General features: G+C 43.0%; 1 protein-coding gene across 3 annotated transcripts; it reads left to right on the forward strand.

The window, feature by feature from the left end:
* Positions 1-17820, forward strand: ptpn3 (protein tyrosine phosphatase non-receptor type 3). Of its 3 annotated transcripts, none has more exons than XM_080470758.1 (27): positions 14-178; positions 1096-1161; positions 1792-1933; positions 2935-3069; positions 3246-3288; positions 3449-3530; positions 4654-4698; positions 4790-4842; positions 5021-5138; positions 5234-5321; positions 5452-5540; positions 5621-5684; positions 6606-6808; positions 6892-7017; positions 7140-7301; positions 8253-8346; positions 8442-8519; positions 8621-8677; positions 9404-9560; positions 9680-9855; positions 10172-10262; positions 10478-10539; positions 10642-10788; positions 11938-12066; positions 14487-14632; positions 14751-14886; positions 17228-17820. In XM_080470758.1, exons 3-27 carry the CDS (start codon positions 1865-1867, stop codon positions 17300-17302), a joined length of 2625 nt encoding a protein of 874 aa, XP_080326884.1. In that variant the 5' UTR covers positions 14-178; positions 1096-1161; positions 1792-1864; the 3' UTR covers positions 17303-17820. The 3 variants fall into 3 exon arrangements, with proteins under 3 accessions (XP_080326886.1, XP_080326884.1, XP_080326885.1); XM_080470759.1 differs by lacking the exon at positions 14-178 and adding an exon at positions 258-276; XM_080470760.1 differs by lacking the exon at positions 1096-1161 and having other exon boundaries at positions 1-178.
* The last annotated feature ends 452 nt before the right edge of the window (positions 17821-18272 follow it).

Consider the following 18272-nt stretch of genomic DNA (forward strand, 5'->3'; position numbering starts at 1 on the left):
ACGGCCAAGGGGCGGGGCCGCGCAGAGGCAGCGCGAGCGCAGCCAGGGATGAGAAACTTGTCCCGGATATTTACCTAACTTTACTCTACCTGGCTCTTCCGACGCGCCCCGTCCCGAGGCTCTCTCTCTCAGCGGACAACCGGAGGAAATGACCCCTCTCTGAAGCGGGAAGACTGAGGTAGAGACGCGTTTCTTTATCTGCTCTTTTTTTTTTTTTTTTTTTTTTTTTTTTTAACCCCTCAACATTTCACTTCCCCAGAAAACATGAACTTGGCTGTAAGTTTTGCGAGGAGTTGAAACGCGTTGGAGGAAAGTTTGCCCGTGGTGCGTTCCTCCTTCTTGGGTGTAGCTGTAGAAAAAAAGAAAAAAGAAAAACTGGAGGCTGTCAACAGGTTCCTTGTTCGCGCTGTGGCTCAAAGTACAGCCAGGTCACGGTGGAGTTCATTAACGACAGGTTGGCGCACACAGATATGGGCCTTTATTCACGGCGATAGGCCCGATTTACTCACACAACATGCGTAAAGTGCGTGAAGAACGCAGTGACAAGTACATTTTCATGTCATGGCAGAACTATGCGCTTAAAGTGGGAGTGCTTCAAACAAAATAAAGCACAGAGTTTCATAACAATTGCTAAGTGAGAGAAATCAGTATTGGCTCTTCTCACTTGCACATAAATTTTTGAAGGAACTTGCAGAGAATAAACCTATACAGATCTGTCTTTGTTAAACTGAGAGCTCTATAAAGTCCAAAGTATCATTTAATGATGACTGGCTTACTGTACTTCTGCAGAATCAGTGAGGAGCCAATCAGATATCATTCTGCAGGTATTACATGATGGATAAGTATATTATAATACATAAGCATACACATTATATTAGATGTAAGATGCAAAGCGCCCAGCGAGGTCACAGTCTCCACATCACGATGGGCCTTGCCTCTAAATGTTAGCATTTACTTGTAAATTCGTCAGAGGCCTGCCTGCCAGAGGGTTATCGTGGAAAAGCAGCCGTCCAACTAGGACCTGCTCTATTTTAATAGATTCAGAGTGTGTCACTGTGTTCAAACATTAACTCACACATATTGTGTTCCTTTCAGAAACCGTGTGAGACAGGCCTGCCGGATCCAGTAATCGCTCACCTGGAAATTCAAGATAGGACACATGTACGTAACCGCGCATAGACGCTGACGCGCAGGGTTGTCCTCTGACTTTTGGGGGACACTTTTTATTCCAAATTCTGCATGCATGCATGCGTGTAGTCTGGTTAATGTGTTTGTGTTCATGTGTCGCCTCCAGTGGCTGCCCCGAGCTTACAGTTGTGCTGCCGTAGATGGGGCGTGATCAACTCTGAAAATGTTTAACATTCTTATCATTCAGTTGCCTGCAAAAGGCGGAGAGACGCAAAGGGAGAGCGGCAGGGAGAGGGAAGGGACATGTTCAGACCCAGGCCAAATAATAAGGGATTGCACAAACAGACGCGCACACTCGCACACATACAGAGTCACTCCTTCACATTCATGGTGCATTACTCACTGCAGCCTCGATGCTTCATCCAGCACACACTACTCACCACACACAATGTCATCCTGAGGGAGGTGCTTTTCATTGGAAGACAACAGCCTGGAAACATCTGACACTGTTTTGTGGTTGTGTGTGTGTGTGTGTGTGTGTGTGTGTGTGTGTGTGTGTGTGTGTGTGTGTGTGTGTGTGTGTGTGTGTGTGTGTGTGTGTGTGTGTGTGTGTGTGTGTGTGTGTGTGTGTGTGTGTGTGTGTGTGTGTGTGTGTGTTTCCAGGTCCTCTCCCGGTGACGATCCGAGGGCAGCGTGTTTGTCTTGAGAGGAAGGCAGAGTTACCGTGGTAACAGACATGCCAAAACCGGACCTGCTCTGCCTGGTTCAGCTGCTGGACGGCACTATCGAGACCTTCACAGTCAGCGTGTGTAACACACACACACACACACACACACACACACACACACACACACACACATACACACTTATACTCAAAGATACATGCTGCTATTTGTTGCTCCTCTCTGTTTCTGTGCTCTGCTAATGAACACAGTGCCACATATGATATAGAGGCAGACTATTCTCTGCTATTCCTATTGATCCACGCCTCTCACTCAACTCTACGACCTTGGTTTGAAGGACACGTTCACCTCCCGGAGCTTCCACTCCTTGTCGCACTTGGCAGCCTTTACCATCATCAGCGTATCATGTCATATGCAGTATGACATGTACACACAAACACACACATCACAAAGACAATCTCAGCGCTGCTTTCTAGGACAGCCTCTGTGCAGCATTTTGATGTGAACAGTGGGAGAGCAGTGTGAGTGGGGTGCTGTTACCCCGTAAACCAATATCCAAGTCTCTTTTATGGCTCTTTTGTGTTCAGCTGCAGCTCCTTGGTTTGTTTTTTTCTCCTCACATATTTTCACTGAAACATTTTTACGGCAGGCAGCGCCAGGGTTTAACCGAGCATCACCTGGATTTTTGTCTCCACACACTTCAGCAAGGATTGTTTCCTTGCTGCTGGAACACAACGTCTGCAACAGTTTACAGTAAACAAGGTCCCCGTGTGATCTGAATATCCTTCCAGTGACAGAAAATGGGGAGAGCGATGAGGAGGACATGCGGACAAACTGTGGGTTATCCCCCCAGAGTGATTAATAAAACAACAGCTAGTTGTGTTGCTGCAGAATGCCTCCTGGAAATCTCATTCTCATCCGAATATATTAGATATAGAGTGTTTTGTATTTAAATTATAGTTAAATATATTCTATTACACACTAGGGGAATTGACTGATATCACATCCCCATCTATACATTGGGGGATTGGATAATCTCAATAAACCGCAGCGACATGCTGACAAATGTGCGTCCAGAAAGTCCGGCTGGTCAAAGCGTTTGTTTGTTGTGTCCGTCTCTCAGAAGCAGGATGAAGGCGTGGTGCTGTTGGACCTCGTCTGTGACCACCTGGGCGTGCAGGAGAGGCGGCTCTTCAGTCTGCAGATCAGAGAGTCCAGCACAGCCATCGCCTCAATCACAGCCAACACACTCTCTCCTGTGAGCTCGCTGTTCATCTGCGGCCCATTTGGGCGCCGATTGTAATGTATTGTGTTCGCTGATTGCTGTTTAGCTGATGATAACCACCGGGCACACTTAAATAAATGTTTCTTGTTGGGGTTTGTTTTTTTTTAGCCCTAGATGGCTATAATACTTAATGAATTTCTTTCTTTCAGAGATGGCTGGAGCCCGAGAAACCCATGAAGAAGCAGATTAAAGGTATCACTGTCTTATCATCGAATCACATTTCTAGTCGTTTTTTCAGTGTATATAAATGCAGAAATTAAAGTCGCTATGCAAGAGAAAAGAGGAAGAGGTGAACCTGTGACCATAGACGCTTCATCTGTCAGGTTTTTGACAAGGTGACATTTCTCTGCAGGTCTGGTTTCTCCTTTTTATCTGAACTTCCGGGTACGATTCTTCATCTCTGATCCCAACTCTCTGCAGCATGAGCAGACAAGGTCCGTACCTGAGCTTTCCACAGATATAATATTAATTACAATGAAAAACTGAGCACTTACTAGTTCATTTCTATTAATTATATCTATCTGTGGACCTGAGGCATTACAGTATGTTTTGTTTTGTTGTTGTCAACATTCATCAGGAATGCATTGAGGTAATTTCTTTGTCATCCTTCACTCTCACTATGGAGATTACCTAATGGAACTGAGAGATTAAATATCATGTCTACACTCTTCTCATAAATGCTTTGAGGGAATTTCCTCAAATTCACCACGGATGTTCACCAAGTATTTCTGAAGGAAGGAGGATTAGATTGTGGCCAAAGTTATGTGTGGCCAATTATGTACTCATAACTGAAAAATCCTTGATTGACAAGGGTCAACAAAACATTTTTGTCCTTTAAGATAAAGCTCCAGATTCTTTTTTTTAACTCCTCTGTAAACAGGGAGATTTACACAAACACAAAACTCGTATATTAAAGTCTTAGTCTTTGGTTTGGACAAGTATTAATGAGAAGGTTTTGACTGAACTTTATTTTAAAAATGAAAATATTTCCACATTGCCCCCATGCAATTTGTTCAGTTTATTTACTTCAGAGAATTAAATGACAATAAATCATTCTGAATTAAGTAATTCAGTATACGATAGCTGAATTAATTTTTTCCTTTTAAATAAATTACCCCATTTAATGTGCTTTAATGGCTGTTTTCTTTAAGATTAATCTATTTTTGTTTATGTTTGTATTAGAAATCTCAGTTAACATTTTAATTAGAATGATGCACTGGGGTCAGTTTGACCTCATTGTTGCTGATCCTGACAGGTGAATCTATCGAGGCTCAAGTCTGGCCATTAAACAACGGTTGAGGCAGATTCGCACGAAGTCCTGGATCATTCATCATCTGCTCATAGTTAATATCTGTGCCAATTCTCATGCCGATACTTCCAGCTGAAGTTGATTTATTGTGCCGAGATCAGTGAGAAATGTTTCCCCTGGGACTATTGAATATCATCAAACGAGCAGAGACAGAGTTAACAATACCCGTGTGTCGATGTCCGAAGCTTTCTGCGGAGTGTCAAATACTGTTACATGTCGGTAAAGTTCCTCTGGTCTCGTCCCTGCAGGCATCTTTACTTCCTCCAGATCAGGAGCGACATTAAAGAAGGACGGTGAGTCACTCACAACTCCCCCGTTCTTCTCTCCTCCTGTGCAGCTTCACGTTCATCTGTTGCGACGTGTAACTGTTGCATGTGATTGCAGGTTGCAGTGCCCTCTGAGTGCAGCCGTAGTGCTGGCTTCTTATGACGTGCAGTGTAAGTCCCACCTCTTGCCAAACGCATGATGAGTGACTTAATGATGACCGTGTGAATTACTCCCGTGAGGACGCTCTCGCTCCTCTCAGTCAGCAGCTCTCTCGCAGATCTATAGATGTGTGCTGCCCCTCGTCTTGTTTCCATGCAAATGCTCAGTGTCTCTTTGCGTCACCCGTAGCGGAGATGGGGGATCACTGTCCGTCCCGACTCCCTGGTTACCTCTCAAAATGCCACTTCATCCCTCAACAGGATGAAGACTTCCTTTCTAAAGTGGAGGATCTGCATCCACAGCACAAGTAACACAGACTGTTTTCATCACGTGTAACCTGAACAAATGGCTTGTTTGTTCCTGTTGTTGTTGACATTTGTGACTTTGTGCTCGTGCCTCCAGGGGTCTGAAGCAGAGCGAGGCGGAGCTGTGTTTTCTCAACACGGCGCGAACGCTGGAGCTGTACGGAGTGGAGCTGCATACTGCCATGGTAGTGAGACCGCCATAATTAAACTTTCATTTGTTGTCTTGCTTTCAAGTTTCTCCAACTTCCTCTCCATTTGTTTATACCTTTTTTTTTTTTTTTTTGTATTGATGTTATTGCATTTTCTTCCCATCAGGATGCAAATAATGCCCCTCTTATGGTGGGTTTGGCCTCCAGTGGTGTTGCAATATTCTGTAATATGATTTGTTCCAGTTTCTTTCCCTGGTAAGTGACGGAGCGAAGCAATGAGAACCCCTGTCCTTGTGTTTTGTCAGCTTATGGCTAAATGTCTGTGTCTCATGCAGGGTAAACATCATCAAGATTTCATTTAAGAGGAAACGCTTTTTCATCCACCTGAAACGGAAACATGTGAGTTACGCGATCATATATTAAACAGTTTTACTCTGGGAACACTTGCTTTACATCTCGTCTCATAAATGTGTTTTATCGGTGGAATAAGTTGATTATTTTCATTTTTCTTCTTCACCTATTCACACGGACCTGCTCCAGTGTTGATTTAACGTTATGCACCTGCTGGTTGAGCAGTTTTCAGTTTGTCCTGTTTCACACATGTTCACTCTCACTGAAGCATGTTCAGATTGTTTAGGTTAAAGGTCCTTATAGCCTCACTTTTTGTAATTGCACTTGCAAAATCTCTGAAAAGTCCACACTTGGTGCCAATTTATTACATTCCCGAACAATCTTTGTGGCATATATTTATGAGTCTGGACAGACATTAATGGAAACTGCTACTTTGCAGAGGCGCACAAGTGTAAGCTGGGAGTTCTTGTTTTTCAGTGGGTGACAAGTAGAACCCCAATTTCAAAGAGAGCTGTGAAACTTTCAGCAGAATACTAACTGGACACAATGTTTTACTAATTGAATGAGCCTATATTTGGTTTGCAATCTAACATATAATCGTAGGCGGGGGCTGGTGTTTGTATTTTCACCGAAACACAATAGTAAACATTTATCTGTCCCAACGTTTTGAGGCTATTTCTCTGCCAATCTAATATTATAAAGGAATTGTGAAATGCCTTTCTTTCAACTGTTGATGTCTTGTATATGCTGTATTGTAATGGCAAAATAATTTTCTATTAGATGTCTTATGTTTCTGTTTACCTTTTACACATCCTCCCAACCTTTATAGTGTTGTAGAAAGTCATAACAAATTCAAAATGGTTTGTTATTACCACTTATGTCTGAAACCTGACCATTTTAGTGATGTAACAGGCATGACATGACCTTGAAATTGGTAGTTAGACACATGTTTATTTGCATTTGTCACAGGGGGAGACCCAGGACTGTGAAGTGTCTCTGCTTCTGTCTTGTCCCAAGACCTGTAAGAACCTGTGGCGCTCCTGCATCGACCATCACTCCTTCTTCTGCTCCAACCGAGCCCCGAGGACCCCCAAACAAAGCAACAGCCCACTTAATTCCTACAGAAAACTCATAACGCAGCACCTGGGCCTCGGTAACAATAAACCAGAGAGGTGAGCTTTTGGAGTTAAAATGTGTGTGTTCGCACATTTTTATCATAAATGCCAACATTTTCTTTTTCCTTCCTCTGCGACAGTGGTCCTGTGTGGCAGCGAGTCGTTGGTAGGACGGTGTGGAACCCTGGCCCCATTAGGTCTCTTTCGTCTGAGCATCTGGAGACCATGAGTCTTCCGTCTCGGTCACCCCCATCCACCCCCAACTGGTACAATAACCGGCTTCCCCATCCGTCCTAACCAAACCTGACTGATGGTTACACTCAAAAACAAATTTATCCTCGTTTCCTTGTGGTTCAAATCGTGTCTGCCGGTTTCGGTTCTCTGGCAGGCGAAGTCCGAGAGTCCGTCACGGTATTCGTAAACCTCGGCCGTCTTCTATGGAGTTGACCAACGACCTGAAAGACATGTCGGAGGGGGAAGACGTCTTCTACACGTACCGGGCGTCCGTGAGCAGCAGCAAGGACAGCGAGGGAGACGTTTCACCTCAATGGTTTGTACCAGAAACACTTTTCAGGTCAATAATTGCACCAAACATTGATTCTTTTTTTACAGTTCCAATAACAATGCAGGTAATCTCTTCTCAATGTTTGTCAGAGCATTAATATTACCCATTAGTAGAGATGTATTTAAGTAGGATTTCATGTGTTTGTACTTGTTTGTCCCTACATTTGAACACAAATAGCAGTACTTTCTACTCCTTACATTTTCAAAATTGGCTCATTACTTCTTTTAACTTCTGCCGTTGACTGACATGAAAGTAAACCACTTTCCCATTGAGTCTTACATGAGCAGCACATCATTCGCACAACATATTGAAATCACATTCTATTATCTTCTTTTTATAACTTTTAAAGTCACAATTCAAAGTCATACTGAACAGTTTAAGGACAATGACAGTAACAGAAGCAGAAGTTGACAAGTGATCGAGCTAAACGATGGTTGAATCCAAAAACTTCCTGTTTCTAGTTTCGTTTTTTTGTTTCGTTTTTTTAAGTGTAGTATTTATATTCAGAAAATAATTCAGTTTCTGACTTATAAATGATGATTTAACTTGAAATTATGTTACATCAATGCTAATAATTATGATGTCACATTCATGCTGACAAAATCCGTTTTAATAGTGTCTGCAAAATTAAATTCAAGAAAAGACGGCTTACGCATCATAGATACTGAAATCAGTTTTTTTACAGTTTACTTTTACACTGAAGTACATTTCAGAACATGTACTTTATTTGTTCTTCTTAAGCAAAGGAGTTCAAGCGGTACTTCACGTGTTTTTTTACACAGCTTACAAGAAAAACATGTGAATACATTTGCCATCTCTGACGGTTGGAAATAAAATAAAATATCATATGAGGGGTTTGGTTTATCACTATCACATCCATCAAAATCATGTTTGACATATTTATTGTGGTGAAAATGTCTATTTCATCTCCGCCAGTGTTTCTGGTACGTACAGCCAAGGCCCAGACGAGGGTTCGCTGCGAGCGGAGGACAGTATAGGAGAGGAGGACAGCTCGCCGCACTACAATAAGGTTCATTATCTCATCAACTCAGACTGCACCTTTTGTTTATCGGAGTACATTCATCCGGTATGGGTACGTTTGATTACCACGTCTTGTGTCTGCAGGACGCTCTGGGTGACGGTGACCTGATGGTCATACGTATTGCCCCCGATCAAGACGGCAAATTCGGCTTTAACGTTAAAGTAGGTGTCTCTTCTTTACACTGTTCAGTTACACAAACACATGCAAACCTTTTTTGTATTAATTGCTTGTTACTCTCCCATAACTGTGTCTCTCCTCCCAGGGCGGGGTGGACCAGAAGATGCCTCTAGCCATATCCCACGTTAAACCCGACTCACCGGTAAGAACCGGCTCAGGTGTATTTAAATGTCTGTTTTTTTCTGAGCAGTCTCAAAATATGACGACGTGAACACAGAATGGACAGACGGATGGAGCAGTCCACCGTGCATAGCTGATGAGTGAATCTCCAAAAATTGATTATCATTGAAAAGTGCATTGTTTTGTCCGTTATTTGTACACAAATATATACTAAAAGGTTTATATGCAATTAATGTCAAACAAATGGAAATCAGTGATGGGGAAAAATATTTTTCTATTGTGAATTGTTTGAGATGGGCTTGGTTTAAAAGTAAGAATTCGGCTATTTTATTCAAGTAGAAATCAGAGGAATATAAGCAAACTTGTGCAATGAATAAAATCAGCCCTTTGAAGGACATGTTTTATTGCTATCTCTCCTTTTTGAATCAACAACTTCAAACATAAAAAGATCATAGACAAAGACTCAATTCTTCCTTATTTGATGTGTCCTTAGTATCTTTTCTTGCCCTGTTACCACTGTGTCAATCTTTCTGTGAAATGCTTCGAATTCTACCAACCTGCATGAACTTTGATCGATGATGTAACAAGCTTAATTCATTATAATTTCTAGCATGAACACATTTCCTTTTTGATTCTGACACTCTCTCTGAAAAACCTCTCTGAACTCGTTTGGCTTTACTGCTCTGTGTTTTGTCACTCATGGCGATTTTAGTTGTCAGTTGTGAGATGAACCCTCTGTTGTTTGTAGGCAGGTCGATGTGAACCCAAACTCCTGGAGGGAGACCTGGTGGTGCTGATCAACGGTCGGGACATTTCTGAGCACACGCACGACCAGGTCGTCATGTTCATACGAGCCAGCAGGGAGTCGCACTCCAGAGAGCTCGTCTTGCTGATCAGACGTAAAGGTGCGCGAGTGTCGCTGGAGACAGAAATGTGCTGACGCGGCCGGTGTTTCCAGTGTGCGCTCTGTCTGTCATGTCCCCATGAATATTTATCACGGCCTTGTTTTGTCCTTGAAATCCAGGCCCTGTCCGGGCAGCACCCCTGCTGCAGTTACCTCCTGCCCTCACACTCACCATCCAATCGCAGGAAGATAAGCCGCAGTCGCCTGGCCTTTCGGAGCAGGTCACCACGCTGGAGGAATCGATGAGACAGCTGGAGAGACAGATACAGTCTGGCACTCTGTGTTTCCATTTTGAGGTATTCAAACTGCACATGGGAGTTACACTGTGGGTTGTGGATTTAAACTTGTATTTTTTCTTTTGCACAAGAACAAAACACAAATGAGTATATTTGTCTTTTTTCCCACTTTTAGAAGCAGGATTTAGCTTGTTCCACTTGTTTATTCATAATGAGCTTTTTAAGTGTTTTGCGTGAGGGACAGATGTTGGCCCTAATCTTTGCTTGGACTTAGCTCATGATGGTTTGAAACAAAGCTGCCGTGGCTGGTGTGGAATCCGTACTTTCTGTTTGCGTATGTTGACCTTCACGGCTGTGTGCGTTTTGTAACTTCCAGAACTTGTACAGGAGGAAGCCTGGTTTGTCTCTCGGCTGCGCTCGGCTCCCCGAGAACATGGACAAGAATCGTTATAAGGATGTTTTACCTTGTGAGTGCTTCTTAATATGACTAACTGAACGACCGTGCACTGGTGGTTGCTCTTATCATTGTCTGTGTATCTCTCACACCACCCACACTTCTGTGCTCGCTCTCTAACCTCGATCGTGAGCCCGGCACAGTGGCTCCTCCATAAGATTTAATTGGCCGAGCCTGAGGTGCGTTGACAGCTCAGTTATGACTCCCACGCGTCTGCTCTCCTTTCAGACGATGCCACCAGAGTGGTGCTGCACAGCCAGGAAGACTACATCAACGCCAGCCACGTCACGGTGAACATCGCCAAGATTAAATTGTGTGTCTTGTCGCTGTCTGACGTCCGATGTAATCTCATCCTCTGCGTGTGCACGTGTGTTTATCTGTACGTCTTCTAGATGGCGCCCCCAGTGCCTGGTGTACGTTTACGATATGTTGCAGCTCAAGGTCCGTTGCCTCAGACCTGCAGTCAGTTTTGGCAGAGTGTTTGGGAGGAGCAGATACACACCATCATCATGCTTACGACTCTAACAGAACGGGGACGGGTAACCGCACTTCAGTACTTTCATTCATTCACATTGTAAAAAGACAGTTTGAAATGGCAATGTGCGAACGGTGTCACTTTGTGAACTTTTTGCAGCCCTCAGTGACAAACCTGCAAACTTTGACTTCTGGTGATATTTCTCGTGAGAATTTCTTGCAGAAACCACCAGAGGAGCTAAGAAAGTTTATTAAATGAGAAAAGAAAAATAATGAGAGCGACGTAGGTGAAGAAAAAGATCAAACAAAACCATGAAATAAGCTTCTGTAACTTGGAGCTGACTTGTCACTTCAGTTTCCATACAATCACATCCCTTCCCGTCCACCTTTTCTCCATTTGTGTTTTCAAGACTCCTCAGCACAAGTTTGAATGAATTATTTATTCAGTCGGTATCTGATATAACGTTGCATTTGTAGACCTTTTTTATGCCTGAAATGCAGGCAAAAGAGTTAAAAAAAAAAACACCCAACTATTTATATTGACTACCTGACTTACAGGACATTTAGTTTCTGTTTTAGAACCACTTTCAGCAACACCAATGTTCCACTGTATTTTATGCTCTTTCATTTCATTGGAGTCATGATTACTGTAATTTGGTTCGGTGACGATGTTTGCACACAAAAATGATCAATCAATTGGCGCAGTTGTTGGTAATTATGAGATTTAGTGGAGCAGAGAATTGTAAAATGTAAAGTGTGAGCAAGATGTTAATGAGATAAATAATTGGAAGACACACTTCCACGCAGACGAGGCGAGACATCAAGGTCCCGTTGAATGAACATGTCTCTGTCTCGGCTTGCCTGTTGCCTGGTAACCAGATGCTCTCATTAATTGATCATTTTCCTGATATTCATCAAGTATCTTGGCTCTCTCTCTCTCTCTCTCTCTCTCTCTCTCTCTCCCTCTCCCTCTCCCTCTCCCTCTCGCTCTCGCTCTCACTGAGGATCACATACACATGCATGCACACACACGTATTGACTTTGGATTCTCATCCTGTTCCTGATAAATTGACTGGTTTCCTCGTACATGCTGTTGAATTTGATTTCTCAAGAGCTGAGCGCAGCCAAAGCAGCAGAGGTAGTAAAACCGTATCCTGAGTAATGACTCGCCTCAGCAGTAATGTAATTTGTCGGTGATGTCATACACTTTTCAGACCAAGTGCCACCAGTACTGGCCGCACCCGCCGGAAGTGAAGGATTATGGGTACATGCGGGTGAAGTGTCATTCGGAGGAGTGTAACCTGGCGTACGTCATGCGGCAGTTCACCTTGACTCACACAAAGGTACAGTAGCAAAAAATTGCTTTGCCGAGTCAGAACAGGGTAATTACTCCAAACTATTGTGCCATTAAACTAAAAGATGTTTTATAAATTTAAATTATAGGTTAGATGAGGAAGAGCTGGCGAAGGCAGAAGCTGCAGTTTGTGCTGATTTCCTAAAATAGTTTGCAGAGTTTGTTACGCTGTTGAACAAACGGCAATGTGCCAAACTTTTAGGCAAGTTTGACAAAATGTTGCCAAGTCAGAACGCTCTCAAAAAAACAAGTGGCAATGATTAATTACTTGAGTCAGTTATTCTTTTATTATAAAATAGAACAATAATAATAAAAACAAGCAGCAGTAACTGAAAGTCAGGAACACAAAATAATTTATTCATGTTCAAAAAGGACTTGGGCGAAGTATAAACTTAATATATTCCACCACTTCATCTTCAGCCCTGAAGTTATTGTTTGCTACATCTCTGCGAAATTAGATAAGACTGTTTTCATCCTACATCAGGAACTTTAGTTGTCACAGCAGCCCCACGTTGCACAAAAGAATCTGAAATTACTATATAAACCACGTCAGTGAAATGTTAACCTCAGTTCCCAAAATAGTTGTGGACAAAAACACCAGAAAGGAAAAACAACAATAATGAAAAACACAAACTACTCAAAGTATCATCAGTAATCCCCTTCCATAATCCGTATTTTCTGCCATCCCTTTATCTTGTGAAAGTCTTTATAGTTTCTATTTTTCTGTGAGTGTTGGAACATTGTCTTAAGTTCTTCATCCATATAGTTTTACAGTCTCACCCCCTCAGAATGAAACGCAAACCTGTTCTCTGTTTGTCTGCAGCCTGTTAGTGTTAGGTTTAGATTTCGCTCTCAGCAGATTAGTGGGATCTCCAAACTTGTACTCTGCAGTTACTGTCTTTGATCGTGATTTGTAAGGTTTGAAATATTACCGTTTGTGTAAATTTTATTACATTTGATTGCAGAAAGAAATGAATGAGTGCGATACAGGTGACGTCCGATATGTGTGACCTGTGCGGCTGTTAAGTTATTAGATAATGATTTTATTGCTGTAGATGTAAAAACAGACACTTCTTTTTGCATGATATCATTGTAGCATTTCTTTTAGACATGTCTCTATTTTATTATAAAACTAAGCAGCTATAAAAAAAAAAAAAAAAGAGAGAGTGAATGCAGCACTGGACTTTGTATGAAAACAGAGACTGTCTGTATTTATTTTTGGAGTCTGTCTGGCTCTTTGCAGGACGGACCAGAGCTGCATTAAGGAGACAGGTTTACATCTAAAGGATTTTCCGTTTTGAAAAATGGTCAGATTTATTCAGTATTTGTGTATTCTTTGGTTTCCTGGACATCATCACAGAAGTTTTTTTTGCCTGATATATATATATATTTTTTTTTTTTTACGTCGACTCGGCATTTAATCAAAACAATGATTTACAGACTATCAAATAAAATGAGAAACCAGCCTTGTATGACTTGTGTGTTTCCAGTGGACTGGTAGCAAAGCCTGACCACCGTGTCAGAGATTGCAGTGTTTTGCGTTGCAGTGGCATGTACCATGTTCCTACCATATGTCACAGAGCGGCGCTCGCTGCAGGCAGCACTTCCGTGAGGGCGGTTTGGTCTGCATGTGTGTACGGGTGGACGTGTGCGTTAGAGTGCAACAACAGATTTTTGTGACCCTGACAGTTTGTTTGTGTGTGAGTGTGTGTGTGTGTGTTGGCAGGTGTGTGCTGTATTTTTTATTTATTTAATTTTTTTTTAAAGTTTCGGTTTGATTGTAACATGGTCGATCACCAGATTAGATGTTCTGTCTTCCACAACAGCATCCACAGTGGACAGGTAAATAAACACATGATGCTCAAGGAGGCATGAAGTATGAGTGCATACACACACACACACATGCGCGCACACACATGCATACACAGATACTGCTGTGTGGTCCCATCTGTTCCTCTGGCGGAGTGAGTTAATCCCTGCATGGAGTCGGAGGCCACATGCCCATTATAAAATCCAGACTCTGCCTTTCTCGCCCCTGCCTTCACTTTTTCAGCTCTGGTGTTTTCCACAATCCCCTCTCCACCCCACCTGTTTTCATCTCCCTGTGTCCCTCTACGCTCACTAATCTCACAGTCAACTATTTGTCACGTGTTTGTTTTCCACTGTTTCTTCCACTGCACTGGCAGCGGTTTGTTTCAGCTGGAGCAGAGCAGGCTCCCACGTTGAGATACTCGCTCAGACACTTCGCTCACTAATTGTGATTTCATGACGCAATTTTCCAAAATGTACAATGAATCACACTTTGTAAGAAGTTTAAGTTGTGTACCCGTCCCTATCGAAGAATTGTTATTCACTACTTAAATATTTTAAAATTTATTGTTGTTTTTTTTATTTTGTTCTTTTGGACAGCTGGGAGAGGAACGTGCAGTCACGCACCTCCAGTATGTCGCGTGGCCGGACCACGGCGTACCCGATGACCCTTCAGACTTCTTGCTCTTCATCAGCTCGGTGAGGGAGAGGAGGAAAGATGAAGAGCCGCTAATGGTACACTGCAGGTAACACCGACACACACATGCACAAAACCATCGGGGGACGAAGCTTTCATTGAACAATGTACTGTACTTTCATCTTCTATACACTTAATGCCGTATTTGCCTTGAATCACTCTTTCAGTGCCGGGATTGGACGGACGGGTGTACTGATCACCATGGAGACGGCGTTGACTCTGCTAGATGAGGGCCAGCCGGTGTTCCCGCTGGACATTGTCAAAACAATGAGGGATCAACGAGCAATGATGGTTCAGACAACGGTACAGAGGCAAAAAAGAAAGAAAGAAACAACCTCAGAAACTCACTGATAGACGACCATTTTCACCAGGATTATTATTGCAGCAACACATCATCAGTCGGGTGAAACTAACCTCTCTGACGGAGGTGTGTGTTTTGACTTTATTAGGGATGACCCCCCCTTTTTTTTTTAACTGGAAGCTCCGAGGTGTCAACACCACAAAGGTTACTGGTATTTGTGTTCGTTTAGAGAAATTTCCGCTGATGCAGCATTTCCATGGGTGTTTGATTTCAGCGTCGTCACCCTGACCACAACTCATGGCTGCTCAAATTCATACGCTACCTCTCAAGAAATATTTTTATTCCACAGTTTGTTCAGAATCAAGAGCTGCACTCTGGATCTTTTCCCATGAAAACTCCTGCATTGAGAGTGGAGGGTCACGCTGAACATCTCTGTCCCCAGATTTTCCTTTGTCACAGAGTTTGACATCTGCGGGGTCCCGCTGTCCGTAACCTTCATTAAACTACACGGGCCCGAGTGCCACAGTGTTTCAGTGACGGCCGATGATGAGCCGAGCCGAGGCTGGAAGCCGTGCTCTCCAGAACCTCGGTGCTGGCTGTCGACAGAGAGGAAAGTGTTACTCATCGCTCTGATAGGAGGGAGCGCTGGGAATATGGCAACCTTCCAGTCATAAGCCTGCTTCTGGGCTTTCGCTGCTGCCACTATCGCCCATGTTTTGAAAGGAGACTTGATCTCTGTGGATCTGTCTGATGTTTTTGTGCCGACGGAACACGTCCTCAATCTGTCTGTGCATTACTCGTGGAAATATGCAGTCAGAGGACGTCCTATTGTGGGTGTTTAGTTTCATTTTTATAAAAACAAACATGTGACGCCAGCTTACAGTTCTGATTCCCCCACAATATTGTTTGTTTATCAGAAAACATGCATTCAAGGCTAATTTGTGACTGGATTTCCAGTAGATGTGAGTATGTGTGGTTATCTCTCTGTGTTAGTCCTGTGATGAACTGGCGAGCGTTAATCAACCATGAGCTTGATGAAGCAGTAGAGAAGATAAATGGATGAATTGTTTCTCCCAAAACGACGCAGAAATAAGCCACCAAGAAAAGCCAGTAGAACTGTTACAAAAACCTGTTTATTTTTATATTTTAAGGTTTGGAGGTTTCTTTGTCAAGTGATATTCAAACAAGACAGACTCAAGGTACCTCGCGAGACAGAACTCAGCATGTAGAAACCTGCAAGACGTCACAAATGCAACTTTTTGGGCTACTTTTTAAGTTAGACTTTATATTTCTTTACTTGGATGCAGTGTCAGTTCACCCTTCGCCCACATGGTTCTACATCTCAAGATGGACAAGTTGTCAGTCCATCACAGAGCTCACAGAGAGAGAGGGACAGGCGATCACACACTCAAATCACACCTACGGACATTTTGGAGTAACTGGGAAGGAAACTGGGGGACCCGGAGAGAACCCAGGCAAACGCAGAGGCCCAGAAAGCTTTTATTTCAACCTGCGAAAGTCTTTTTGTGAGCCAAGAGGGATAACTACTGCTGATTTCAAATTAAATACTTAAATGTAGAATCAGAATGCTCATTAAACTTCAGGTTGTGACTCATACTCTCTCTCTCTCTCGCTCTCTCGCTCTCTCTCTCTCGCTCTCTAATAAAACAATCACAGCTATAGTTGACAGATCAGTCTCGGGGTTCAGCAGCTGCTGAGACGATCACAAACGTGCCCCATCATACAGATGTCCAGTCACCGTTCCCCTCTCCTCACTGTAGATCTATCCAGTTGGATTTGACTGTAATTACTCCATAGCTGTTTAGTGCAGCGCAATAAAAATTGCTTAATGTCTTTGTCGTACTCTTAGGATGAACTGTAATAACTGTGGCGATCCCCTGGCTTTTCCTTATACCACCGGCGAGGTCACACTTGTAGGTTTCAGTAAAATGTTTTTAACAACTGTTGGGATGTGAAGCCAGGGAGATTCAGTGCACACGTTTAGGTTCCCTTCGGGATAAATGATAATAACTCTTAATCATTCCCTGTCCCATCACAACAACAACATCATCAAGTCAAATTACAGCAGCTGTGTGTTTTAGGGAAAAACAACTATTTTTGTTTGGATTAAAATGAACTGCATTCATAAGGGAGGAGACACATTTGCACGACAGCAATGCAGAAGTTTGACTTAAAGAAAACAATGCTGATACACTTTGTCATACAGAAGCATGCTTCTAAAATGTTTCGGATGTTTTTGGGCAATCGAGGTGATCAGGAGAGGAGGGATTTTTCTGAAAACGGACATCTACTGACTAAAACTGTGTTTGCTCTGTGTTTCAGTGTCAGTTCCAGTTTGTTTGTGAAGCCATTCTGAGGGTCTACAGAGAGAAAAAGGAGAGCTCAAAAGCATCGTAACTCAAAATCAGCAACAACAACAACAACAACAAAAGAGGGCCCAAACACAAAGACTTTTCTTCTGCTGCTGGGAGAGACCAGAGCTGCAACAGATTAAACTCTGTCACGCGTATGGGACTGGAGCGCAGGCTGGATAATGAGAGCATGAGTAGCTTCAGAGCACAGCTGTCTGTCATCAGTGTGGCTGTGAGCGGATATCAATCTTACACCTCGTCGGCCTTAGTTTTTGCTGAAAGTGCATTAAGCTTGTAGAAGTGGCGGTCTCCATAGAGACTGATGTAAGACTGACGTGAGCTGCTAGTTTCTGTACAAGAGGCCACTCAGGAGTGACGCCTCTACTTGTTAAGCTTCGTGTGCCTTAGACTGACATTTGGATGGTGAGGCTGGCTTTAGATCACCACAGCGGAGACTTTAGGGTCACGGTGGTGCAACACTGCGAGCTGTCTGCCAGCGGAGCAACAAATTCACTGTTTGTCACTCTTAAATTATTAAGACACTAAATAAAAACAATGAATTCTACTGATGTGTGTGTTGTGTCCTTTTTTTCCTGACACAGAATCAGATTAAATGAGCATATGTCACTTTGTAGTGGATTTTTTTTGTTTTAAGGCTCTGTGGTGTTTTAAGGGGGAAATGTGTCTTTTGGGGAATTTTTTTTCCAGGTTGAAGCACCAGTGATGTAAGGAGCAGTGTGCTTTTTTTAACCTTCAGCTGGAGTGCCGTTAAAGCTGGCATACCATCAGTGAAACTATCTCGGCATCACAAATCAGCTCAAGCAGCCTGCTCATGACAAAATACTGGCGTAAAGACACTGTAACCAGATGTAAAGCTGCTGCGAGGATTGCAGTATCTGCAGGTATAGTAGGTACAAATCTGTTTAAAAAGCACTGAATCCATGCTGGGCTGCTGGGTGATGAAGTGGTTAGCGCCCATGCCTCGCAGTGAGAAAATGCCTGGTTTGATTCCCTGC

The sequence above is a fragment of the Lipophrys pholis genome (genome assembly GCF_963383615.2).
Source record: "Lipophrys pholis genome assembly, chromosome: 9".
In the NCBI taxonomy this organism is placed as follows: Eukaryota; Metazoa; Chordata; class Actinopteri; order Blenniiformes; family Blenniidae; genus Lipophrys; species Lipophrys pholis.

What these genes read in the sequence shown, in the direction of transcription:
- ptpn3 (XM_080470760.1), top strand. Translation starts at nt 1,865, where the DNA reads ATGCCAAAACCGGACCTGCTCTGCCTGGTTCAGCTGCTGGACGGCACT. An exon ending in GGAGACGTTTCACCTCAATG is followed by an intron (nt 7,302 to 8,252) that starts GTTTGTACCAGA and finishes CATCTCCGCCAG; the next exon opens with TGTTTCTGGTACGTACAGCC. An exon ending in CTTGCTGATCAGACGTAAAG is followed by an intron (nt 9,561 to 9,679) that starts GTGCGCGAGTGT and finishes CTTGAAATCCAG; the next exon opens with GCCCTGTCCGGGCAGCACCC.